Here is a 27,438-nt window from a genome sequence, read left to right as displayed (position 1 = left end):
GGTTTTGACACATAAATGGTGAAAAAATCACTTTTTTTACACAAAATATTGATTTGAAAAATCACAGAAAAATTCAAATTTTAGTAAATCTGCCCCTTGGAAAGTTATGGAGTGTCCTATTTTAGCAACTTTTCAACTAATCTTTATTATTCTTTTTTATCCCTCATTTTTCTTTTAGTCTGTTATTCAAACCACTGCTTGGTTGATAGGACAAATAGGACCCTAGCAACCAGATAGCTGCTAGAGTTCCAAACTTGAGAGCTGCCGGACAAAAAAGTTAAAACTTAAAAATTTAGAAACCACAAAAAATGTAAACCAGCTGTAAATCGTCTTAATATATCACTGCCTACATCATACTGAAAGTTACTTTATAGGTAAAATAATCCTGTGCAGGAGTTGACCTGCTAGTTATTTGGGGGTTTGTATAGAAATCACAAATTAAAAAATGTAAACATATTCAAAATGTATGTAACTTTATTTGAAAGAATAGGGATTGAGATGTTCTTAATTACAGCTGAAGCTTGAGTGAGAGCTTATTTACAGCTGAAGGCTCACTGAAAATCATTTCCACTAAACTAACTTCCAATGAAACCACAAATGTCTAGCCATTTATAAAAAAAATCCCAATTAAAAGCACAAGCTAATTAAAACAAAAAGAAAACCTCAAATTTTTAACTTTCATAAGAATTTTTGTGCTCTTACAAACAAACCCCCCCACAAAAAATCTACGTATGAAGTAAAGATTGTTACAATTTGCCTAGGACAGCTTCCATTGACTTCTACATAACCCCAACAGCTTTTAGGTGGTGTATTTTTACATTTGTCTTTTTCGTGGTTTGATGCATAATAAATTGTGAAAAATTTGCTATTACACATAAAAAATATTTTTAGCACAAAAAAACGGATTGTGGGAAAAAATACGACCATTGGTAAATCTGCCCCAAAATGTATTGGTATTGACTCTTTCTGATTGGACATAGGGGAGGTATACCTAAGTCATTACTATTAATCAAGTCTGACAAGTGTTTTTCTAATACTTTAGCCAGAATATGCAATTATATTTGTGGTGAAGATCATCAGATGGAAAGTTTATTGGGTAAGTGCCTACAAAATACACCTAAGTTTTTTTATTTATACGTGGCCTCTCTTTGCGTCATCTTTAGTATTCACACTAGATCGTGCAATAAAACCTGAACTTGGAATCATTGTACAAAGCCTACAGAATTCTACTTGTGAGGAGTAGGAGATATTCTAAGTCCTTAAAATCTGTTACAAAGAACATATATTTACGTTAACAACACAATTTTGTCCATATGTATGCCACATCATTGTACACCATGGGGAATAGACATCAGCCCTTTATCATACTGAGGATATTCTATTTGCTGACACGGTTGAGAGGGCAAGCCAGTGGAGTAAGGACCTATGGGAGTTCTTTAGTTACATAGCTGATGTCTCATCTATGTGCAGCACCCCATTGAAACTGGTTTAAGAAACACGAGCAAAATACAAAATTTATCTTTTACACTCTTTCAAGTGAGCAAATCCACATGGCACACAAAAGCTAAAAAATTTAATAAACACAACCAACTTAATACATCTCATTCTCTTCACAATTAGAATTTCCAAAGGGATCTTTGTATAACACTCACATGCAAAGACCCAAACAGTTGTCATAGTGATGTCAGCTTTGCCTGGGAATTTAAGGGATTTGGGGATTTTATATATAAATTGAAGCAGCAATGGAACTTTAAAGGAGAAGGAAAGGCTAATAAAGAGTTAATCTCAAGCTACAAGCATACCTTCAGTTGTCTCAATAGTGCCATTAAGTCTCCCCATATTTCTCCCGTTCAGATGATCAGAAGCCTCATAGGAAAAAAAAATGCTGAGCTGCGTAAAGAAAGTTCCCATAATGCCTCACTCCTGCACCAAGACCAAGACCAACACCGGTGTACATGCTCAGTTACTAAGACTATGAGGAAGCTTCCTGCTGATTGGCTCAGATCGCACATTCCTAAGGGGTGGGAGGGAGTTCTTAGCATTCTTGAGGGACGATAGAGCAGGAGAGGGGAGAGAGGAGTGAGCTGTGTCTCTGGCACAGTAAAACAAACAGACAAGAAATCCTGTATCTTTTGAAAGAGAACTCAGTGCAGCGTTTCTCTGAGTGCTTATGGCTGTATTTACATTTTCCTTTCTGATAAAGCTTACTTAGTTTTCACCTTTCCTTCTCCTTTAAGTAAAGGTTACTAAACATGTGTCCTTCCATCTTGACCAGCACCCAGAATGCATGGTGTTTACAAAGTAGATTAAAGTTGGTATTTATCCAAGAGGAGTAGGCAGGGATATTTATGCCTTTTTTTCCTTTCAACCTAAGTAGGCTGGAAAATAATCAGCAAGTTTCAATTATGTGTGATATCTGTATTCCAGAGATAATTTGCCTCCCTACAGCACATCTACTTAAATGGATTAAAATGGATTTTAATAAATATAATTTTATACAGTGGAAGAAATGACTTTCAGCGAAGCATTTGTTAAACATTTGAAGCGTGTTAATGTTTTACCTGCTATTACACTTCTGACTGTTGAAGGGGTGTTAATGGTATGGGATCTGTTATCCATAATGCTTGGCACTGTAATTTGGGTCATCATACTAAAAGATAATGTAAACATTAAACAAACCCAATAGTATTTATTATATTGTAGTTATGATCAAGTACATGGCACTGTTTTATTATTACAGTGGAAAAGGAAATAATTTTTTTAAGAATGAATAATTTGATTTGTCATTCCTGTGCTCCTGTTGTAGCACTATATAGCATGAGTGTTATATTAGAAAATGGAGGACACCTGACACTGCAGAACTTTGCTGCAATTAGTATTGGTGTGTTACACTACATGTTTCGGGGAAAGCCCTTCCTCAAGTCTATCTGTCCCTAGTGTTGCCATGTATGCTGCATGATTTACTCAAATAATTGCCTAATAAAAAATAATGTAGACCCAATTTAAAATTATATTAGAACTGACATTGGATGTCTATGATAAAAGCATGTGGCTTGTGTCTTTTATGGTCATGGCAGGAATTTGTCTGTGGCTTCTGATAGCCTTTCATTTTAAAGTCTGGAATATTTTATAGTAGTCAGCATTTATAAACAGTATTTTTCCTGGGTATTGTTTTGAATTATTTAAAAAATCTAGTATTTTCACAGATATTTTAAATGCTGTAATTGTTTTACATATTATAAAATATCTCAACCATTAATTTATATTTTTTTTACTTTTAAAGATGGAGAATCAGGGAATCCTGCAGAAGCCCCAAACAACGAAACATTATCAAAGAAATTAAAAAGAAAAAGAAGTGAGTAATTAATTAAAGATTTTTTGGATGAAATCCATGTGGCAAAGATTTAGGCATGAAAGAATGCTGTAATTACTGTATTTCCATAACTCATCTTTCATGGCAGATTGCAGGAGGTGTTGGAATAATGCAACTGCAGGCATCTAGGCCTCTTGTGACACACTAGTCAGAAATATAGCTTGATTTCTTTAACATATATAAGCAAAAAGGAATTGTCTAAAATTATTTTCTATTATAATTAAGGAAAATTGATATAGCCTGTGAAAGCTTAAAAATGCAGACTTCCTTCTTGGGGTTTTGAGCAATAACTTTTCATGCGTACCATATGCCCTGTTATTTGAGCCGATTCATGGCCCAATGGTGATTCTTTTTTTGGGACTGAACAAAACACAATTTATGTCTTTTATGAACTCACTGTATGTTAACCATACAACACTAAAATGAATGAAATAAGTATGTGCTGGAGGGCTTAAATTTACACTTTATATTTACAATTACAGAAATTGGGCCAGTGATACCAAAGCGAAAGAGGATAAACCGAGGTACGTTCTTGAGTACTGATAATAGTGAGACATATCATTTGTGCAAATGCCAAATGCTTGCTTGCTTTTGCTGCTTTGTGGATTGCTGCTTCAATCCTTATGGCTATAGCTTTGCTGCATTGTCTGCATGTGCAGAAACTGCTCTTTTTCCTTCTTCTTCTTCTTGACCTATTCATTCTTTTCCTTTTGTGCCTTCTGTACATTTTCTAGGTGGTGGTGTTTGCTTTTAATACAATTTGTAAGGCTTAATACAAAAATATATCTACAAATCATAACAATAGTTACTCAGCTAATACAATGATGCACAAAATCAAGAATTCAAGCTAGTTAGTATTTCTTATTGTTCACAGAAAAACCGACAGCCCCTCAGTGTATGGAGGCAACAGAAGCTCAGGATACCCCAGACATTCTCCCAACATCTAAAAGTCTCAGTGCACCCGTGCACATATCTTCACGTATGTACACATTTACATTCTAAACTAGGAGATGTATTTGATATATAGAGGGCAAAGTTGAGAACTGTTATTGGGGATCTTTTGACTCAAGTCATAGGGCTGCTGTGCCTCTTGCCATTCTAGGTGACTTTGGTGGCCCAGTGCGACTCAGCAGCACCTAGTACCCACTCCATGTGAACTGCGCTGCGAGGCACAGCTATTTAAGGCCTAGGAGAAGGTTATAAAAAGTAGCCCCTTGGATATTTGACTATTTATTAGTGTTGTAAAAATAATAATAATAATCTTATTACCTAGACATTATTCAATCTATAATGTAACAGTACCTGTAGACACTAGATGATGTTTAAGTAACACACAAAGCTAGCACATATATTGTCACGTTAAGACCTATCAAAATTCTGCAAATCTGTCTTTTTTTTTTGATTGCACACAGGACATTTTAATTGGCAGGGTAAGAATGTCTGCAGTTAACATAGGGGGAGATTTATTAAGACACGAACGCTCGTATTTTCGCCGTTTCTTTCGGCGCTTGCGCGACTTTATTGTATGCCCACACAAATTTTTCGGACTCTTGCTGGACTTTTTCGGACGCTTGCGCTAAAAATTTGGAAACGTTTTGCTGCTGTTTACAATTGTTCGGTATGAAAATTTTGTGACATTAAGATCGCCAATACGATATTTTCGTGACTAATATGATTTTTTCGTAAGCATTTTCGTGATATTTGTGATCTTCAGAAATTATCGTATCCAATCCGAATTTTTCCCATTCGGGATTCGAACTCATGTTTTAATGAATCGGCCCGATAGGGTGTTCCACACACTGCTGCTTCCCATTTACTCAATTGAGAAATATATTGTCTAAAATAAAGCTGTTGTGAAATACTAACACTTTCTTTTAACTCTCTGTAGTACCTGTAATCCAGGTCTTTGGTAAATTGCCACCAGAATTCACGCCCCAGCATATAATCAGTTTGCCTCCTGGAGCAAATATTATTTTCTACACAGGTAGGTGGAGCTCTTTATTTTCATTTGATTAAGTTCTGTTAACAGCATTTTATATATAGAAGGCCACAGAAAAGCTACAGTCCAGGTAATGCTGTTTACTAAGTATTAAACTGAAAAAGAAATCCACAAAAATTTGCATTTTGCAAAGTTATTACACTGCAAATGTTAATGACTTATAGCACATTTTTAATATTTGCTTTAAGCTGGCATATCTTTCTGGCAGAAAATGAATAGTTTTTACAGTAAAAAGTTTAATCACAAGTGTGCAGTCTTTTTTCTGCAGGTAGTTATGTGACTAAATACTTTTGTGGGTTCACAAAAACTATATTAAATAAATGCAAAGGAGCTCTAGTTCATCAATTTGATGTTCACTGCAGGCTGAAAATATCATGTTTCATATCATTCTAAAATGTAATTATTATTATCAGTATTAATAATACATGAACAGTGTCACAACTGTAACTACGCTTGCCAAGTTTGAGGGAATTACCCCAACAACTGGAGCACTGAAATCTAAATGTCCATATGCATAAGAAATTCCACAACATTGGTCTTGTTTTTAATCAAATCTGTGATCAAATCAGTTATAATAATCTAATTGGATAATATATTCTAAAGAATAAGAATTTGTGTCCCAAGAAATAGCCAGACTTTGTTAGCTAATCAGGTATTTACATACCTGATTAGTTAACAAAGTCTGGCTATTTCTTGGGATGCGTATTGAAAGCACTGAACATAGTTGGTAAAATACATTAAACTAAATCTCACTGCTGTATGGCAATAATTAATGGTATTTCGGTTTATAGCACCTTCTTCAGTGTCCCCGCCATTCCAAGCACAACCTGCGCCTCCAGTTTCCACAGTTACCATTTCAGGTAAGATTGTAAGGATGTATTTGGTAGTTGCTCAGACTTTTTCATCCTGCTAATCCTCAGTAATCTGTAGAAACCATTCCTTAAAATATTGAAGCGCCACTAATCCATGGTTAACTGTTTTCTGTTATAGAAATTCCAACAGTTCCTATGAGCATCCCATGTTCCCCCGACAAAAACTGCTCCTTTAGTCCATTCACTCCTGCAGCAGCTGATTTACCAAATTCCCCAGAAGCAACTGCCATGAGTCAGTACCCTCTGAAAGGTAACTATCTCTTTCTTACATTAATTTTCTGCTGTAACATTTTAGTACTTCATGCACACCCAGTACTGGTTACATTCCCTACAGTTTAGGAAATATATGAGTTTAAAGGCAGGCAGAATCAAAATATTGTAGAGGGTGTAGCAATAATAGAATATCGCTGCAAAAAACACTAAAGAGGAAGTAAAAAGTTTTTTGCCAAACAGGCTTTTGATGGCTTTTCACATGATAATTATGCAGTTTGTGCCTTTGTTATGAATTGCTACAAGATACAAAAGATAAAAAAAATGTAGTCTCCTTCCCCATAGAATAAAATTCCCAGACCTCCCAACTGACCTTAGTGGTAGAGAGCCAGAACTTATGACTGTGGCCCTCGTGTGGGATATGTGAGCATGTCTCTCTTGTCCTTAGCATCTGACTGAAATTAGTTCTTTAATTAATAACTATCTAAAGAAGGTGTAAGGCAGGGTTTATTCAGCTTGGTTTGTCTGCTTTGCTTTATACTGATTGCTTAATAAAAATGTGTTTGTGGATTTGTACGTAAGTTTATTTGCTTTTATTTTTCAAGAAAATGAAACTGTTACCCCACAGTCACTAGCACCTATGGAGAATTCATTTGCAGAGAAAGAAAAGAATAGTAAGTTGCAATCTGCCGGTTCTTTCTAGGCTTTCTAGTTCTTTCTTTAACATTGTTCTTATTTTTCTAATGCCATAAAATTTAAATTATTAATAATAGAGAAAAAGAAATATTGTACTTAATGCACTTTGGCCTTACTTTTTATTTGTTGTACCCTGACTTAATAGTCTACAAATAAATATTCAAATATATTTATTTATTTAATAAAAATTGTTTGGGTACTTTTCAGCACCAAAATTTTTCATATTTAAGAAAGTCCACTTGGAGAATAATACTTCAACTAATGAGGATTTTTCCTTGAAACCCCACTTGAGTTCCTTAACTCATGCAGGGTTTTGCTTTATAAATGCTTGAGCCAAAAAGCTTGAGCAATCATAAATCTGCTCCCAGTGTTCAGTATACAAACATGTTAACATGCTAACACATCCACATGCTGATCTATTTGATTCACAAGTGGTGCTTTGCAGACATCCAGAAAACATATGTTTTTGTAAGGAAGACAGATCCCAGAAGTAATGTCTAGCTGGCCATAAAGGAGGCAGTGCCCATGAAATCTTCTGATCTGCAGTCATACAAGTGGCTTGACATATTGTACTAAACCAAACTGTCAGTGAAGATCACATACAGTATCATGCATAGAAAAAATATATAACTCGAACTTTATTTGGCCTGGAAATGGTTTGCTGAAGACCACACAGATGGTGGTCCCCTATTTTAGATATACTAAACTGTTCAACTGTTTTAATTAAAGTACCTGACAACATCAGCAATCATTCAGTTACAGTGTTTTGTAACATATTTATTCTTTTTTTTTTAGAATATGTGGACTTGTTTAAAGCTGCATTGACAGAGAAGTACAAAAACTTATGGGCCTTTGAAAGAGATGTATTGTACACTGACATTGCACTTGTGAAAAGCAGGATTGACCCCAAACCTGGGAAAGTTACATGTAAAACAGCAGAGAAGGAACTTGTCATTTATGATTTAGATGAACGGGAAAAAGAAGCAGTGGATCATTTCAGTCTTTTTGCAGATAAAGAAAGGAAAGAGATGGAGACAAATATAATTGCACTACTGGGACAATCAGGAATGGGGAAAACTGTTCTTGCTAAAAAAATATGCCAAGACTGGTCCAATGGCGCTTATTCACAGTTCAGTCTAGTGATTTTTTTTGAGTGGAGCATGCTTGCTTCTTGTAAAAAGCAATACAGCTTGAAAGATTTCCTTTTTGAATTGTCTTGCTGCCCACATGAAAGAAATGTTGAAATCTACCAGTATATACTGAGAAACCCAGAGAAAGTGCTGCTTATCTTTGATGGTGTTGATGAGTTTCAAGACTCAGAGGGTCTGATGCAGGCTTCTTACACCGCATCACCTACAAAGACACATAAAATAAAGGAATTATTTACTGGCCTTTTCCAAAAGAAGCTGCTACGGGGGTGCACCATGCTAATAACTGCAAGACCAAAAGATAAATTTAATCAGTACTTAACTAAGGTAGACCAGATTGTGGAAATGTCTGGATTTTCTCAGCAGCAGGTGGAATGGTATGTCAATGAATATTTTAAGGGGTTTCAAGATTTTACTGACGTGCTAAAATGGATGAGAGAATATGAATACTTATTCAGATATTGTTATATCCCCTTTATGTGTAGGATAATGTGTCTGTTTGCTGAAACTAATTTTAGGGATGAGAGAGTGGAATCTCATTTTTCTTTAGCAGAATTTATGTTGACTGTGCTTCAGAGAAACGAAGAGTTTACAGGCCAAGGTTCCTCAGGTTTGTCATCTGATGAGCATTCCAATATGAAAGGTGATCAAGCTGTACAATGTGCCTCAACCCCTCAGCCTTCTTTAATGGAAAATGAGATGGATTTATCTAATGGAGTTCATACTAAACACAAACTTCCAGTAAAAAAACACCATATAAACAACGGGAATTCACTGGTTCAGCATTTTCGAACAGCTCAAAGTCTTATGGAACATATAACAGACAAGCATTTTGTCAGATATGCTTCACTGGAGCTCAAAAAGAAACGAAATCATGATAATTGCACTGATATGGTACGGAGGTGCTTGGTTGGACTTTTATTTCGTAAAGATTTAAATACTGATCTGCTGAAAGTCATTCTCAAAAAACAAAAGAAAATGACTGATTACTTCAAGGCAATACAGCCTGAAACACTTTGTCCACAAAGACTACTTGAACTTTGTCACTGTGTCTGTGAGACAAATGACATTAGTCTAAGTCAACACACGGCTCAAAAACTTAGTAATGAACTTTCATTTGTGGGTACCAGACTTACGCCCCCAGATGTTTATGTGTTAAAATGCATTTTGAAGCATTCACACACAAAAATATCCTTGGACCTAAGGAGAACAGGAATTGATCAACAAGGATTAAAGGAATTGGTAAAACTAAAAACCATCAAGTCATTCAGGTTAGTTTTATACCTATCATTGCAAGAAGAGGAAAATATAATATTATCTGTTATATAAGGTTAGCTTAAAGGGGACATTGTGTAAAATGTAGTATTGTGCTACTTAATTGTATTCATCAAAATATAGAAGGGATGTGCTTTAAAAAGTAGTGTTTTGGGCTGATTTATTGAAAATTGTTCTAAAAACCCAACTGGTCCTTTCTATCTGTTGCACTTCCTGCTGCCTCCTTTTCCAGGCTGTGCAGGGGAGCCAGCAGCACTCAGCACACTGCACTGTAGGATAGGAACCAATCAGCAGCTAGGCAACCTGATAGGGAACTGACAGGGCCGGATTTCTCCGTGAGGCACCCCGAGGCCGCCCCCCTCTGCGCATGTGCGAACGTGGCCCCCAGTGCGCATGCGCGAACGCGAACCAGTGCGCATGCGCGAACGCGAACCAGTGCGCATGCGCAAACCCTCCTTTAAACTCTCATACGGAGCAGTGGGGAGAGGTCCCCACTGCTCCGTATGGGAGCCAAATTTAAAAATTTTCTTGCGGCGGGGCGGCATGCCGCCCCTAAACTTCTGCCGCCCTAGGCCCAGGCCTTTGCGGCCTTTCCACAAATCCGGGCCTGGGAACTGAACTCTGTCTTTGCTTGTGTAACTGTAGGACTGTTCCCCTTTTACTGTGCTTCTGGCAGGGACCATTAGGACACGCCCACCCCTCATTTGAAAAACAGACAGGGACCATAGCCGATCTATAGGGAGCACCAATAAATTGCTATTAAGTGTGGGAGTTATTTGTCTGAAAATGTTAGTAGCCCAGTTTCCATAATCCATTTGCAGTCAGGGCATTCTGCCTTGTATAGCAGGTTATCAAGTCACATAATTTGCAACAGGTCTAGTAACCAATAACAACCAGTCATGTTTGCTTTCAAACAGGTCACACATACTTCCAGATATTCCTGTTTTTCAAACAAAGCTTCTTTGTCTTTACAAATGCAGTCTCTAGCTATGTACCCACACCCCCTGGTTTTCCCCTTACCTTAACCCTAATGGCACGCATGCACAGTTCGTGCGTGGGGGGGGGGTTGCGATGCGAAGGGATCGTTCATTGCACCCACCGTGTAATGACAGGTGCAATGAAAATGGAGCACAGAGGCAAGGCAAGAGAGGCTCCTGCCTGGCGCCCCCCAATCGTTGCACCCAAGGCAGCTGCCTCTTCTGCCTAGCCCTAGTTCCCTGATTATAGCGAATAAGTAGCTTTGGTCAGCATCAGGGGAAATTGCACTTGAGAACTGCAAGATGTCATAGACATAAGTTAAAACCACACATTTTTGGTAACATAAGTCTTCTATATTCGTACATTTCCATTTTTTATTTTGCCTTTTAGAGGTCTCATATTATTTGTGCTTCTGCTGATACAGGAAGGAAGATGCTGTAAATTCTTTATTTTGTCCGAGCTGGAGATTTGAATACACCCTCGGGACATTATGTAGCTTAAATATAGATCTATATTAAGATCATGTCAGATTACACATAAAAAAAGAGCAAAATGCACTTTTGTACATTGTTATACGAAATGCAAAATAAAAAAAAAAGAGAAAAACACAGCATAACAGGAAACCAAAACACAGGAAATTAATTTGTAATAAACACACACAGTTGAATAAAACACCTTCATATCTAGCGACCCAAAGCAAGCTTTTACTACTAATACTAAAAATGATGTCAAGGGGCAACATTGCACATCCACAGCTAACTTAACTGTGCAATTGTTAAGATCATTTACCTACAAATCAGCAAGTCATTCAGGTTATCATAGTCAGCTGAAGAAATTAGCCAGTAAATGCAGCAGGTTCTTCAGGGTCAGATAGGAGGGTGCCCCACTCCACTGGGGCTGCCACCGCAGGGACCATGCACCCCCCCCCAAAAGACCCCCACCGTGGTCACCCTGCCCCCTGGCATCAGTTCTGGGCAGGCGGCTTCCTGGTGTCCTGTCCGACCCTGAAGTGCATTCAGTATACCCTGGAAATGAGGGCCATTTATATAGGTATAGGACCTGTTATCCAGAATAAGGGGTCTTTCTGTAATTTGGATCACCAAGTTACATAAACAATATTAACCCAATAGGATTGCCTCCAATAAGGAGCCATTATATCTTAGCTGGGATGAAGTACAAGGTACCGTTTTATTTTTAAAAAAATATTTTTATATGTATATATAAATGAACAAATATAATACAACAATAAAAAGAAAGGTAAAAATAACCTGGTTAATGGAGATATAATATCAGAAGTAAACTAATCGTTTATTCTTCTTGCGCTGCTATACTTGTTTATAGCGTAAGAAGATGAGGGGGTAATGAGTTATTAAACCTGTAACTTATCCAGGGTTTCCAATCTATCTGGAACTCTTTGAGTTTATCTGTGGCTATGCTTGTTAACTTCTCGTTAATAAAAATCCAGTCAACCTTATTTTTAAACATGATGAAGTTTAGCATTGGGGACTTCCAGGACTTTGCTATTATCTGTCTAGCCACTAAGAGTATATGGTTGAGGAGTTTTTGTTTATTTTTGGGGACGTTGGCTATAGGCAGGCCCATTAGGGCTTTGTATGGGTTTTTGTGTAGGTTCAAGTGTAGAACAGAGAAGATCAAGTTGTAAAATCTCACCCAAAACCTGACCACTTTAGGACATTGCCACCATATGTGACCCATAGTGCCTGGGGTCGAGCAACCTCTGAAGCATAGTTCATTTGAGCCTTGGTATATTTTTGCTAGCCTGGCTGGAGTTAGGTACCAGCGGAATAGGCTTTATATCCTGCTTCAGATAAGATTGTGTTAGCTGAACTGTGTTTCAGATTGTCCCAAAGTTTGGGTACTGTTTTATTTTTAATGAAAATAGGAAATTAATTTTAAAAATTTCAATTATTTGATAATATAATCTATGGGAGATGAGCTTCCTGTAATTCAGTACATTCTAAATAACAGGTTTCCAAATAACGAATACCACACCTGTAACACAAAAGTAGATATCATTCTAGAACAGTATAATTGTCATAAGAGAAAACTGCCCAGTTAGCCTGGCACTTCTTGTAATATGCTAAATATCATGTACTATATCAGTTTTTTATGAAATGGTTTTCTAATAAACTTTCGATTTCCTGTTCCAGGGCATCTCTCAGTGACACGGTCAGACTCTGGAAGACCTTACAAACTGAGAACAACCTCAGACTGTTAAAGCTGTGTGTTATGAAATTCAGAATCGATCCATTCACAGCAGAAAGCATAAAAGATATAACTGATCTTACAGCCATTGTCAGTATTCAGAATGAAATTTGCAGTTGGTGAGTAAGTTTGCAATACACATGCTTTACTATGTTACATTTTCAATATCCTATGGTCCCACAGTGTATTGGTAAGTACCACTTACCAACAGGAATATTGCATAGCGTTTATTCTTCCTGATTCACCTGCTGTTTTTAGATATTAAACTCTTTTGAGCAGCGTTATCTTTTCATTTGTTGTTTTTGTGTTTGTAATCTGTATGTTCAATGTATACACCAATTTATTGCACAGTGGAATATATTGGTGCTTTATAAATATTTGCTAATAATAATATTATGCTGCCTTTTTAAGACTAGTTTATAGTTTTGATCCTTTAAAGGGATACTGAATTTAATATCCTATAGCAGTGCTGTCCAACTGGCGGCCTGTTGCCCCCCCACCTGTATGTCTGATAAATGTATCAGTACTGAGATTAACTGGCCCCCTACATGGTTCACACCTCAGATTCAGTCTGTTATCCCCCTGTATTGTTTAAACATGTAATCCCCTGTACTGTTCACATCTTTTAATCCCTGCATTGTTCACCCCCTGCAGTGTTCACACCTCAGGCTCAGACTGTAATCACCCACATTGTTCACCTATTCACACCTCAGACAGCATTGTGTCACTGTATGTACTGCACAGGGCAGGTAGAGTATGGCACACAGGCAGCATAGGGCAGGTAGAGTATGGCACACACAGGCAGCACAGGGCAGGTAGAGTATGGCACACAGGCAGCATAGGGCAGGTAGAGTATGGCACACACAGGTGGGGTAGGGCAGGCAGAGTATGACACAAATAGGCAGCACAGGGCAGGTAGAGTATGGCACACACAGGCAGCTAAGAGCAAGCAGAGTATGGCACACACAGGTGGGGTAGGGCAGGCAGCGTATGGCACATACAGGCAGCATAGAACAGGCATAGTATGGCACACAGAGAGCATAGGGCAGGCAGAGCATGGCACACACAGGCAGCATAGGGCAGGCAGAGTATGGTACACACAGGCAGCACAGGGCAGGTAGAGTATGGCACACACACACAGGCAGGGTAGGGCAGGCAAAGCATGGCACACACAGGCAGCATAGGGCAGGCAGAGTATGGTACACACAGGCAGCACAGGGCAGGCAGAGTATGGCACACACAGCAACATAGGACAGACAGAGTATGGCACATACAGGCAGGGTAGGTCAGGTAGGTTATGGCACACACAGGCAGCATAGGACAGGCATAGTATGGCACACACAGGCAGCATAGGGCAGGCAGAGTACTGCCTTTGTGTGCCATACTCAGCCTGTCCTATGCTGCCTGTGTAAATGGGCCCTAAGGTGTGTAATTATGTGCTGGGGTTGATGTGCTATCCACAGGGGAAGAGGAGGCATATGGATTTAAGAGTGTGTTTTAATATGACATAATATAATTCTTTCACATTTGAATGATGGTTGATAACCCCGTAGTGAGGACCAAGCATTTCGGTTTTTGCTGCACTACCACTATTAATGTGGGCATGGTCTTAAAAGCTCTTGTGATAACATGGGTGTGGTTTGAAATGGGTGCAGTTTAAAAAAGGGGAGTGGTCAAAATGGCTTCCATTAGGGGCCCTCCACTATGTATGCTATAGAAATTCTGGGCCTCGGCAGCACAGAAGTTGGACAGCACTGTCCTATAGTATTCAGGTTGACTTAATGTGCCTGCTCACAATAAGGGATTTCATTTTTAGCCCTGTATTGTAGTGTATTTTTTTGTAGAACCAGGCACTTGTACTGCATAGGATGACAAAATGACTTTAAATTAAAAGATTGCCTACAGACTCAGTGCTAGATGTGTTCATGGATTTGATATAAATCTTTATTGTCCACCATTTTAAGCAACCATATATTCTTGCCCTTGGTTTTAAAGGGCCAAAAATATGACAACTAAATGTACTGTAAAACATGACCCCTGTTTTAAGACTTGACACTTTTTAGTGCATTCCCCTTCTGCTCCCTCTCTTCACACTTTTCCTTCTTCATTGTGCATCCAGCCCTTTCCCTTATGCATTCCACTGCTTTTCCTTTCCCCTTTCTCCTTTCTATCGTGCCACCCAACATCTCTCTCATGTTCTTTTTGGTTTAGTATATATTTTGTACTTCTTATTCACTATTAACCCTCTGTGATTCTCCTCTTCCTGTTTCCTTTTAAATGTGACTCTGTTTAAGACGTTTGAGTTGCATAGTAAATATGTTGACATAAAGCTTATATCCTAACAATAAAGCAATACTGGGACAGGACATGCTACAGGGCATTCAAATACCAAATATCAGGTATAGCATCAAATGTGAGCTGTATAAATTGCCTTTGTATGTGTCCAACTTAAGTGGAGTTAAGGGCTAGAAAAGGTTCACATTCACCTTAGATATAATATAATGTAAGGCCAGTGGCCCACACAGCACATGCAGAATTATAATGTTAGGAACATTGGTTTTTCATAAAATCTGATGTCCTGAATACAGAAGAAGTTTTAAATATTTGTATGATTTTTAAGGAACATTGCTTATCTTATGAAGACTCCACGGCAGTCTATAGGAAATTATGGAATTTAATTAGAAGTTACATTTCTAACTGCATTGAATGTGGCTCACTTTGTACATAGAATAGCAAAGTACCAATTACCATGACTCATTTTTCACTTTCATCTACAAGCTTTATTTCCTGAATCATTTTTCCATTAAAGTATTGCTGACTCAGTTACAACTTTTCATCTTGGATTTACATTATTCATTTTGTTGTTAAAAGCGTCAATGTAATTGTATCATTACATTCTTATGTAAGAAAAGAATGGGTCATTTTTCACCAATAATACGTTACACTTTTTAAACAATTAAGCTAAGTAAGCTGCTTTATGTATGACAGTTTTTTGTATTTTTGTTGCAAAACAGCATTTACCTGGGTGCCCTGTCATTTTATACATACAATGTGTTGTATTAAGAAACAATACAGATCTTCTGTTATTATTTCCAAAACACAATTGTTGGTGTGCCCGGTGCAGCAGTGCTTTTATTGCTTTTATTGTTTTGCCGTTCTTGCAGCCTTCAAGAATTAACAGATGGGATCTCTGAAATTCCAGCTATCAAAACACTTAAAAAGATCATATTTAGGTAATACAACATTCACCACAATAATTGGCTAATTTCAAACATTATATTTAGAAATTCTATTAACCTTTTGATAGTTGGAGCACTATTATCAACTTGTTTTCCGTAAGACTAGTTGCATGCACTATTTTTTGTACTTGCTATTGCTCTTGTTTAAGCTCTCCTAATTGTAAAGATGGCCATGTGTGGAAAAATGTGCTTGTTTGGCCAGGTCACCAAAAGCATAGATCAGCTACCCACTCATTGAGTTGATGCTGGGCCAGTAAGGGAATGTACAGTACAGTTGGCTAATTACATTATATAAGCAAGTATAAGAAAGAAAATTAATCAAGCCCCCAGCCTTACAGGTCATACAGAAAAATATATCAAATATCTTATAATATTCTGATCTCTGATATTTGGTTTCTAGACTTGGAAAGAGTCATGGACAAAATGGGTTCATGAGGCTTGTTGATATCCTTCCACAGCTTCCATCTCTCCAACATTTAGAGTAAGTAATACTAATATTTTTACTGTAGAAGATTACATAATTAACATATATTGCTTTGTCATTATCCATTAACTTATTGTTATTTTGCAAATAACAATCATCCAAGCCCGTAGCTTGACTGAATTACAGTATAGTGTAGTTAGAGATCTAAACCAACTGAACTGAGTAATCTTGAAAAAGTTTCACTACTCATTTGACTGTCGTCTTCAGTTCATCTGACTGGTAGGGAATTAACTGTCACTTAGTTGAACTGAAAAGTTTTCAAGAATACTTAGCAAGTCCATCTGCTTTAGACTAGTCACTACAAGATAATGTATATGTGATCCGGATGAATAAAAACCCACATAGACATGAATTGTTTATTGCATAATATTGTGCACCTGCTGTATGTGAGAAAAAGGTTTGCCTGTTTTTATGACACAATATCTGTTTTTTTCTGTGCAGTTTACATTCTCTTATTGAGAATCACATCGGTGATAAATCTGTTGCAAAGCTGGCCGAGAAATTCCCAGAAATGCTGTCTCTTGAGACACTGGAGTAAGTATCTAAAAATGAGCTATAATGCTAGCTAGCCCACTGGTAATCTGGATGTGTGAATCAGCAGATGGTATTTGTGAAACTAAAAAGTCACTTGTCGTTAACTGTTAGTATAGGTTTAACTTTTTCTTCATTAAACAACACTTTTATGGAGGAGCAGCTTACACCATGGCTCTTACTTTAAGGGGACCTGTTACCCTAAGAAATAATTAAAAATCCTATTAATAGTGTAAATCAAGCAAAATAACCTTAACTTACAGTATGTAAATGTTTTAAATCTTGTTTCCTTCATTCTTTTATTATCTACAATACAGCATCATACCATAATCTAATATATTCTCCAGAATGGGGGACCTGATGCACATGCCAATGCACAGGCCACACAATTATTATTATTATTATTATAGCAGGGGCATGTGAGAATAGCAGTGACATCTAGAAAGTGCAGAAATGAAAGTAAAAGTATTTGCTCTGCCTCGGGCATAGAGGTGGGGAAGGGAATATATGATTGACAGCTAAGTTTTTAAATGAATTTATAATAGGTATGGAAGTTTTAATTAAAAAAAGAGAATTTGTGTTTCTTGTTTAATTTGAGAAGACTTTTATTATGTGGGCGACAGGCCCCTTTAACATTGTAAATAACAAATAGAATGCTTCACTCCATCTGCAGAAAATGTAAACTCAGGTTATTTGTGTTTGCTTTTCCCACAGCTTATCACAAAACACCATAACCGATGTCGGTGCAGCAAAGCTGGCCATGGCTCTTCCTTCCTTGGGCTCGCTACATACACTTAGGTGAGTCAAGGCATTTCATGTAGTCTGCATAACATTTCCACAGAGTATTCTCTTCTGGGTAATAAAAAGAATGGGGCTTTATAGGAGGTGATTTGTTGTTTAGTCTCAACATAAATGCACAGTCATCTGGTCTGGAAACTAAAATACTGAAATTATTCATTGAATCTGATGTCATCAAAAAAATACAAAATATTTAGGTGGGCAATGCATCCACATATGCACAGAACTTTTTATGCATTCAAACATTTATTCCCATGTTTTCATGCAGTTGTCTTCTGTTGTACCACGATATAAGAGCCAAATAGGCAAAGTGGTGGTTTCCGTTCATGGATGGCAACCAGAGTAATTCACAGTAAGAAAGAGACATATGAATAAATATATTTATGTAAATACCAAGTAAACAAAGAAACTGTAATTATATTACTCTGGGTTACGAATACTGCAGAAAACTTAAAGAAACTCCCACCTCCAATCTGATGAAAATAAAATATACTTACAAGAAAGGCACGTATTTTCCCAATGATCTTGGTAAATGTTATAAGTAGTAGTATAGTAGTAGTACATCTTAAATAGAATATTTTATATATACTGATGTCAATCCACTGGATTTTTTGTGGCTGTGATATGTAATTCCTGGCTAAAGCTTAAGGGCCGTACCACTGGGCTGACCTTTGGTTTATCTGACTGGTAGGCCTACAGAGAAGCTTAATAGAATTATTCTGTTCAATGTGCCCAAAGGACCAAACAAGGCAGACCTTTCCAGTAACTGTCAGTAAGTTCTTAAATACATCCACATGTCTTTGTGGATTGCATCATATGTGTTTGTACAGAGCTAAAGCAAGTTGGTGACTGATCATGGCCGTGCATATATTATTTCAAGGATTGTCAAGCTGCCTTGTACTAATGTGAAGACTTTTTTAAAAAAATTTTTTAATTTACAGTTTATTCAACAACTTTATCCAGGATGATGGAGCCAAGAAATTTGCTGAGATACTTCCTGAAATGTCTTCCCTGGAAAAGCTACAGTAAGTTTGCCATCACCTTAATATCATTATTGACTAGCACCACACAAATACAGATTGGGCCATATAAGTGTACTAATATATATGAATAATTACATGCCCATTCATCTGCTTATTTCATACTGTTAGAACTGCAACTATATACAGACACAACCCAAGCAAGCCTGCATTTGATTCCCAAAACTTAAAGGAGAAGGAAAGGCAAAGTCACTTAGGGGTGCCAAAATGTTAGGCACCCCCATGTGACTTTAATCGCTTACCTTCTACCCTGGGCTGGTGCCCCTGTTAGGAGAGAACAGCACCAGCCCGGGGTACCTGTAGCGCTTCCTCCTTCCTGATCGATCGCGCGCGCATGCGCTTTTCATTCTACCGCGCATGCGTTTGTCCGGGACAATTGGCTGCAGCGAGAGTAGGAAGCGCTCTCGACAGGTACCCCGGGCTGGTGCTGTTTTCTCCTAACAGGGTAAGCGATTTAAGTCACTTGGGGGTGCCTAACATTTTGGCACCCCCAAGTGACTTAGCCTTTCCTTGTCCCTTAAAACTCTGTGTGGAGTAATTTATTAAAGGGAGTTCCAAAGCAAAATTTAATCAGAATACATACAGTCCTACTAGAATGAAGCCTGTGAGTCATCCTTAAAGACTGATTTGGAGGATGTGTGCATTTAGTGCCACATTTGCAGCTAAGGGAAGGATTATTGATTGGAATAATTTAGTATAAGTGTATGCACAGAATAAACTCTACTTACATAGGATGTCTGAGCCTTGTACTAACCTCATATATAGCTTGCCATAAAGGGGTACAACGTTAAATGATTTAGCACTAGAATACTTCAATTGTGGGACAAAATAGATGTTGAACAAATAGATGTGCAGAAAAATATTTTGTTGCCAACTCAAAACCTATAGGTATTAGGCACACTTAGTGCATTAAAAGAACATTAAAGGCGAGGAGCCTCCTAAATAAAAATTTGGCAACTTACCAGACCTTACTAGAAGGCCACAAAAGAGGGACAGAGCCCCCACAAACAGGAACATGCTCATCTCATACGTGTGTAAAACTAATATATAATCTAATATTAATGGTGGATCATGGTTCATTAAAGATATGTAAACAAAACACACTGCACAGGAACCAAGGATTGGTAATGTCATCCTATACTGACTTACTCTTTTAAAGTTATAACCTATATATCATGATGTGGTTTAAGAGACTTAAACTGTCGGGGTATTTTTGATTGCAGGTTATTGCTTTAAATATTTCACTTCTAATGCACTACACTTAATCCCCTCAAAACTTTTAGCTGTACATTTTGCTTTATGGATATATGATGTATTGCAATTACTTTAACATGAAATCTGTGTGTCTAGAGGTGTGTGGTGTGCTTATGTACCTGGGTACTTTAAAAGAACATTATACCCCTTATTTTACATTGAACACATTGAATAGGGCTTGTGCTGAACATACATTTTTCCTGGTGTTCTAATTACGAACATCTTACAAGATATCAGTATACACCTCCCTCCCTTCCTCCATTTGTTGTGACTGGTTCAGTCGGGGGAGTTCATTATGCAGGGTGTTTTTTAATTATCTACATTGCAAAAGCCAAACATGGGGCATCTTTAGTTTCCACAATTGCCCTATTAAGCTAATGAAATAATAAAAAACATAGTTTTTTCTTGATACCATAGGCAATAAATATGTTCAGCACAAGCCTGTTCATTCAACTCATGTTAAAGGGGGTATACTCCTTTAATTTTGTGATTTGCTTGTAAGGGGAAGTTTCCCATAATATATTTAATTGAACCTTGAGCTGTCATATATGCTTACATGTTTTTTTTAATGTGTGGGTTTTTTTTAAATATTTGTACCAACAAAGATGCCATTTTATATTAGTTTTCCACACTTATGTGCCATGATTTTGTGTTTTTCTGTACATCTGTTAGTGTATGGGTGTGTACCAAAATCCAGCTCCACTGCATTTTATAGTCCAACCAAAACAAGCCATGTATTCCTGTGTTCAGATATATGTGTGTTTTTTCATAGAGAAAATTATATATATTATTCATTGTGGCTGAGCCACACACGTAGTACAGACTACCGCGTGCACACACATGTAGCCCTATGATATTTTATTATGTACACTTGCAAGTGTTTAACTGTATTGTTTAAAGGACATTCTAACTGTATTAATGTTGCTTTTTTTAATAGAGATTTTACTTTCCTAATAGAATTCCTCATACATAATTCACATATAGAGATCGCTAACAAAGTATTGCTTTTTTATGTTTTCAGTCTAGCATACAACAAGATCAGTGATGTTGGTGCCAGGAATCTCACAGAGAGTCTTAGGAAATGTCCCAAAATGAAGAGTTTGATGTATGTATGAGTTTTATATTCATGTCCTTAGAAATGATAAACGTTTGCATAGAGATAATGGGTAAACATAAACTATAGGTACATAAGTGCATATTTGCTGCAGTTGAAAAACACAGTCAGCAATCAGCTTTGACTGATGGAATGTGGATATAATAATGAAAGCAATCTGGGTGATTGGGATCCTTGAACCAACTAATGCCACAGAGGCTCAGCGTGAACACTCTGGTAGCGTGTCTCCCTGCCTTTTTCACTGGACAGAATAGAGTGCACTAGGTGTGGGATGGAATCACATAAATGCAGGATATCATGGGACCTCGTAGTCACCATATTGCTTACCACCTCCGTGGTAGTGCAGCAGTAGAAAGCCACTGATCAGCTAGATGGCATCTTGAGGTTATAACCCTCCTGTGTTGTTATTAGTACTTTATCCTCATTGATAGCAAGGTCATTTGAAGGCCTAGGTGGGCCCTGGGAAAAGTTTCAATTGGCGGGCCCTATGCATAGCACTGCAACATTTTTTAAGACACGTACAATTTTGCCCACACCTTTAAATGCCACACCCATTTAACTAAAACATAACCCAGTACAGTACAGTACAGTAACTACAGAAAATGAAAATGAATAATTTCCCCAGATATACCAATATAGTCCCTAATTAAAATGGATAATGGGCATATTTACCCTAAATGTGCCAGTATAATTACTACAGAAAATTAATAATCAGCATATTAATCGCAGGCATACCAGTATAATCCCAACAGTAAATGAAATATTAGCATATTAACCCCCGACATGCCAGTTTAATTACTACAGAAAATGGATAATCAGCATATTAACCACAGCTGTTCCACTATAATCATGGAAAAATGTCAAATAAGCACTTCCATTAAAGGAGAAAGAAAGGTAAAAACTAAGTAAGCTTTATCAGAAAGGTCTATGTAAATACAGCCATAAGCACTCACAGAAACGCTGTCAAAAGATTTGTTGTGTCTGTTTTGCTGTGCCAGAGACACACAGCTCTCTCCCCTCTCCTGCTCCCTCCTCCCTCAAGAATTCTAAGAACTTACTCCCCCCCTTAGGAATGTGGATCTGAGCCAATCAGCAGAAAGCTTCCTCATAGTCTTATAACTAAGCATGTACACTGGTCTTGGTCTCGGTGCAGGAGTGAAGCATTATAGGAACTTTCTTTACACAGCTCAGCGTTTTTTATTCCTGTTTGGCTTCTGGTCATCTGAACAGGTAAGATATGGGGAGACTTAAGGGCACTATTGAGACAACTGAAGGTATGCCTGCAGCTTGAGACTTTTTATTAGCCTTTCCTTCTCCTTTAACTCCATAAATGCCAGTAAGATCACAAAAAATGTCCAATAAGAACTCCATTAACTCCATAAATGTCAGTAAGATCACTAAAAATGCCCAATAACCACTCCATTAACTCCATAAGTGCCAGTAACATCACTGAAAAATAACCAGTAAACTCTCCATTTAACTCCAGACGAGCCATTAATGTCAGCCTGATTGAAAGCATCACCTACTCTTGCAAAAGCAGAGTATCAGTAACCAGGTTTTCTTCTTTCCATATTTTCCTGCTTGGCACTCTCTCTCTCTGCCTGGTTAAATGCCTTTGAAAAAATCCAAGATGGCTGTGCGTTCCACAGCAGAAGGCACGGCCATCTTGGATTTTCTCAGAAGAGAAAGGAGCAATAAGCAAACACTGCAGCGAGTGAACAGAGACAGAGGCACTGCAGCAGGGGTGAAGTGGGCAGCAGCAGAGGCATGGGGGTATGTTTAAGAGGGAGGGGTGATAGATGGAGGGGAAAAAAAATTAATTAAAACAAAATTTAAGATATAGTGGCTTAGTGGGCCCCCAAATCAGTGGGCCCTTGGCAGGTTGCATCCATAGCCACAACTGAAATGTATCAACTTGATTGTAGCTATTGCTGTTAGATGCCAAGTGCAGAAGTGAGGACTTTAGCACACAAATCCAGTAAGGAAAACATCTACAACATACATTTGCAAAACTGGATGCTAATTTGTGTCCATTTTGGTGTGTTGCACACAATGTGCTAAATTCATTGTATTTCTGACAATATTTAAACTGCAGTTGTTTCCTTTTTGATAGCATTGCAAGTTAAACTTTAACTAAATAATGCAGATGTCACCCTCTAGTGTTAGAGCTGCAGAATACAGATTAGTAATTTTGCAGTATAAATAATTGTTTTACTAATGGCAACAAAACTGGTTATGAATAAATGTAATATTTGTACTATTAATTAAATACATGTATGCATTTTATAGTATCTGTCACATGCCTGATCTGTAATAATGTCCAGTTGTTTGACCTCAAAGTATGAAATAAGGCAACATTTATTTCATCTTAAATACAACATTTATATAATTAAGAAGCAAAACACAGTACTGCAAAACACATTAGTCAAACTCAAGTCTCCCTGAAGTTATGTCATTGATGGTCTCTCAGATAAATCAGGATTAGTTGATTAGCTGATGACCCCTATATCTCTATATCTTACAAAATTAGACTGGACCTGTTTTCAAAAATGTAAGGGATTTTAAAAGTTCCTACAATTTCCTATTAAGAAAAACATCATTGTTCTTTCTTAAAGGGGTAGCTTGCTTAGACAGCAGCCTATGGGTCTGTACACAACTGCTACACCAGTGGAACAGAGTGGAACACCAGGAAAACACCTGGTGGGGCCCCCAGCCTTTGTGGGCCCCGCCAGCCCAGAACTGATCCCTGATGGGCACTCGTGGGCCCACAGGTTCCCCTCTCCCGAAGCGCTTAATTATGCGCGCTGGGGGGATTGGGTTTGGTGGGTGGCGGGGTCCCGGGGGAAGGGGGTGTGGGGACCACTGCAGGAGTCACTTGGGGGGTGCGGGCCCCTGCGGTAGCAGTCCTGGTGGGTCCTGCACTCCCCAGTCCAACAACAGTTACACCTCTTTTATCTGTATTCAGTGCAAATAACATTTACATGTCTCACATTTTAATTATGTTTTATATTTTGTAGGATATACAGTTCCGCAATTCCTCATAATATTTTGCATCATCTCCAACAGCAGGACCCAAGGATCAGTTGCCAGTCGTTTGGCTGAAGGTAATCTTATATCAGCAGCATTTGCAAATTATATTCTTTCATTTAGTTCTATAGATTCCTCTGTTTCCAGAATGTTGCCCCTTTTCACTGAACTATATATCACAGCCCACTAGTGAATAGATTTGTAAGATATTAATAATAAAGAGCAATCATAGACTTGCATGGTTAATTAGTAGGGAAACTAGATTCATGCTGCAGACTGCATTCTTTTCCAACTAGCCATGCACTATGTATCTAGACCAACTACTAAGTTTCTGAGAAAGTTATCTTTTACCATCTGTACTAATTTGCTTTGTAAACCAGTACAGAAGAGAGAAAATAGGATTCTGTCAGTTTATTCTTTTTAAAATTGGAACCATGGACTGCTTATATCTAACCAGTTCATATACACTCTACCTGGCTGTTTGGTTAGTGCAATTTATGTTTTATTTCTTGCATTCAGTCTTTCTTAATTTAACACATCTCTTGCATGTGTGGAATATATAATATACATAGCAAAGCTCTTAAGCTGCTGAGACACACAGCATACACACAGGATAAACAAATCCACAGATTTTCCCCAAATTAGGGTATTTTTGTAAATTCCTCATTACCAGATCAGTGTTAAAGTTTACCCATTAGCCAGCTCACTTTCAGGTAAGTCCCTTTTCCAGCATGTTGGCTTGTCCAGGGAAAATTGTAACTGCTTGCTGGTTCTTGCTTGGGTTATTTTGATGGAAACTTCACTGACTTTAATACTTTGGAAATTACACAGTCTGTGTCAAAATAAGATTTCATTATGTTTTCTTAAATAGGCAAAAAGCGAAAAAAGAACAGTTTGGAGAAAGCCAGTATGATAATTACTGATCTGTCAGCTGTCTGTGAAAATGGTGATTTCCCTGGTGACAAGAACAATATCACTAGAATGACGCGCTAGAAACCATAAAGGAAAAGCAAAGACAAAAAGAAGACTTTCCTTCTTACAACAGGAAAATGAGTAGCACTGAATATACTATAATTGCACTTAGGAAAATTGTTCTCTTTCTACTGTAATTAAAAAAGATGGAAAGTATAAATCACTGGGGATGCCAAGTGTTTGGAACCCTACCGTGATTGTTATCACTTACCTGAAATTGTATGGGGTACTTTTCAGCAAGCACCATACAGAGATCTGTTTCCTACTTCTTTTTGCTTTGTACGAGCGCACATGTGCAGTAAAGTGAAGAGTCAAACCTTACCAAAAAAGCCAGCATTTTAATTCTACTGTGCATGCGTCAGTCAGGGGGTACTGAAATAAAAAGAAGTAGAAGAAGATCACTCCATGGTGCTTGCTAAAAAGTACCTGGGATAGGGCAGCTTTTTGCTAACGGGAACACAGCAAGTATAATCAACCCCCAGCAATTCAGACTTTATTTCTCTTTTAAATAAGTTCAGTATCCTGTGTCTTCCAATGGTATTCGTGTTAGCTTGAGAAAGGACCAGTAAGTCTGAAACGTTGCTGTGTCTGTGCCATATGTGAAATAAAGGCGGTTTTATGAAAATGAAATGGGAGTGCTGAAATGTTGATATACTGAAGTCTAAAGGTATGTGGAGGTGAACATATGATGCTGCGTGCACCCTTCTGCTAAACTTCCCACAAGTGTGCTGGAAACCCATTGTATCTTCCAATGGTATGGAAACAAATCCCTGACAACAAAGGCATTCTGAATTTTATTGCACTTACTTTTATTTTACCTTTTAACCAAAGCTGATCTGATTGCCTGTATATTCCTTCTGATCATTGCACATGCACACTAGTGCACAAATCAACTTGTGAAGCACAGAAAATATTGAATGTGCAATAGGAAAGTCCTGTTTCACTTCTATGTTAAGAATATGCTGATAAAGCATATGTATGCAGAATTAGGTTTTTATTAAATGTATTTGAATGCACTATGAATATTTTAAATGGTAGCTCTGGGTTTTTCCCTACTATGCACTATACGGTCTTCCATCAGTTCCCTTTCAGTCTTAAATTTCAAAGTTAGATATTAATATAATACTGACAGATCATAACTTATTGATGGGAGCTATTGGCCTTTCCTACTGATTACTACTGTAAGCATTATTAACTTGTATGTATTTGTAAATGTGTTGGTTTGTTAATGTATAAATGTCTTCCATTGCTAAACGCTCAGAAAAATGTAAATATATATTTCTTCTTATGCCCAGTACAGAATCTTTTTTGTTTTGTATAATGCTAAATGTGATGAGGTTTGTTCTGTACATGTACATAATGTAGTTTATTTCAATGATAATGCTAGGTAAAGTCTGGCTTTAAAGGCCTTATTACTGTACTGTGTTCTCAGTTTCACTATGATTTCCTGTAAGAAATAAAAATGTGGTATAAAACCTGGTTCTCTTTTACTGGAACATTGTGTTTTTATTTTTTTTCTGTAAAATAATGGAGGTCCAAATAGAAACGGAATCTGCAGTTTGCTTCTAATGCCCAAGGGAAAATTGTCTGCCCCAAAACCTATGTCAATCCAGAAAGATATGAAGGCCTTAAATGGCAAAGATATTCATTTGTAGGAAAATTGTGAGATAAATTGGAATAGTTTTCACACTCTCTCTCACATACACTGACACAATTACATACACACACACACAAGCACAATTACCCTTTCAACCACAAAAAGGCAGAGCGATACTGTACAACACTATTCTCTTCCTGTGACCAGGCTGTGAGTCAGGCCGGGTAGAAAATAAACAAGTATAGGAGCTGCAGCAGCTGCCATGGAGAGAGCTGCTATGGTTTTAGGAGAGATAGGCAGATAATCAGTATTTTATTATAAAGGCTGGGGCATTTGTTCTTGCTGTGCTTGTGGGGAGAACTCGAGGGGGGGATTAGGTAAGTGACCCCTTAACCCACCATGTTTAAGCCTATGAATGGCAAAGCCCTGATTTTTGAGGGGTTTGTGAAACTTGCATGGCATATTGTATTACTGACATCAGTCCAGATGCAGTGCCTCTTCTTGTTTCCCAAAATGCAACAGTTTCTTCTTAGAGAATAGTTTATGACCCAACAGCCAAGCAGCCTGGTCACTGCCAGAGTAATGAATATTGTGCTGCTGCCCCA

The 27,438-nt window shown here is 37.7% G+C and overlaps 1 protein-coding gene across 1 annotated transcript in view; it reads left to right on the top strand.

Moving 5' to 3' along the window:
* ciita (class II, major histocompatibility complex, transactivator) overlaps positions 1-26,726 on the top strand; it is a 69,040-nt gene extending 42,314 nt beyond the window's left edge. The window contains exons 5-22 of the mRNA XM_018097270.2: positions 1,043-1,096; positions 3,284-3,355; positions 3,856-3,897; positions 4,248-4,352; positions 5,262-5,357; positions 6,164-6,232; positions 6,363-6,494; positions 7,060-7,128; positions 7,946-9,569; positions 12,723-12,896; positions 15,942-16,010; positions 16,417-16,497; positions 16,942-17,034; positions 17,746-17,829; positions 18,771-18,854; positions 21,145-21,228; positions 24,255-24,341; positions 25,136-26,726. Of these exons, the coding sequence (XP_017952759.2) occupies positions 1,043-1,096; positions 3,284-3,355; positions 3,856-3,897; positions 4,248-4,352; positions 5,262-5,357; positions 6,164-6,232; positions 6,363-6,494; positions 7,060-7,128; positions 7,946-9,569; positions 12,723-12,896; positions 15,942-16,010; positions 16,417-16,497; positions 16,942-17,034; positions 17,746-17,829; positions 18,771-18,854; positions 21,145-21,228; positions 24,255-24,339 (3,017 nt within the window). The 3' untranslated portion in view covers positions 24,340-24,341; positions 25,136-26,726. The remainder of the gene's footprint in view (positions 1-1,042; positions 1,097-3,283; positions 3,356-3,855; positions 3,898-4,247; positions 4,353-5,261; positions 5,358-6,163; positions 6,233-6,362; positions 6,495-7,059; positions 7,129-7,945; positions 9,570-12,722; positions 12,897-15,941; positions 16,011-16,416; positions 16,498-16,941; positions 17,035-17,745; positions 17,830-18,770; positions 18,855-21,144; positions 21,229-24,254; positions 24,342-25,135) is intronic.
* Positions 26,727-27,438: the final 712 nt, after the last annotated feature.

Source organism: Xenopus tropicalis, chromosome 9, assembly GCF_000004195.4.
Source record: "Xenopus tropicalis strain Nigerian chromosome 9, UCB_Xtro_10.0, whole genome shotgun sequence".
Classification (NCBI taxonomy): Eukaryota; Metazoa; Chordata; class Amphibia; order Anura; family Pipidae; genus Xenopus; species Xenopus tropicalis.
The sequence above is the reverse complement of the archived record's forward strand: the minus strand, read 5'-3'. Positions and strand labels throughout refer to the sequence as shown.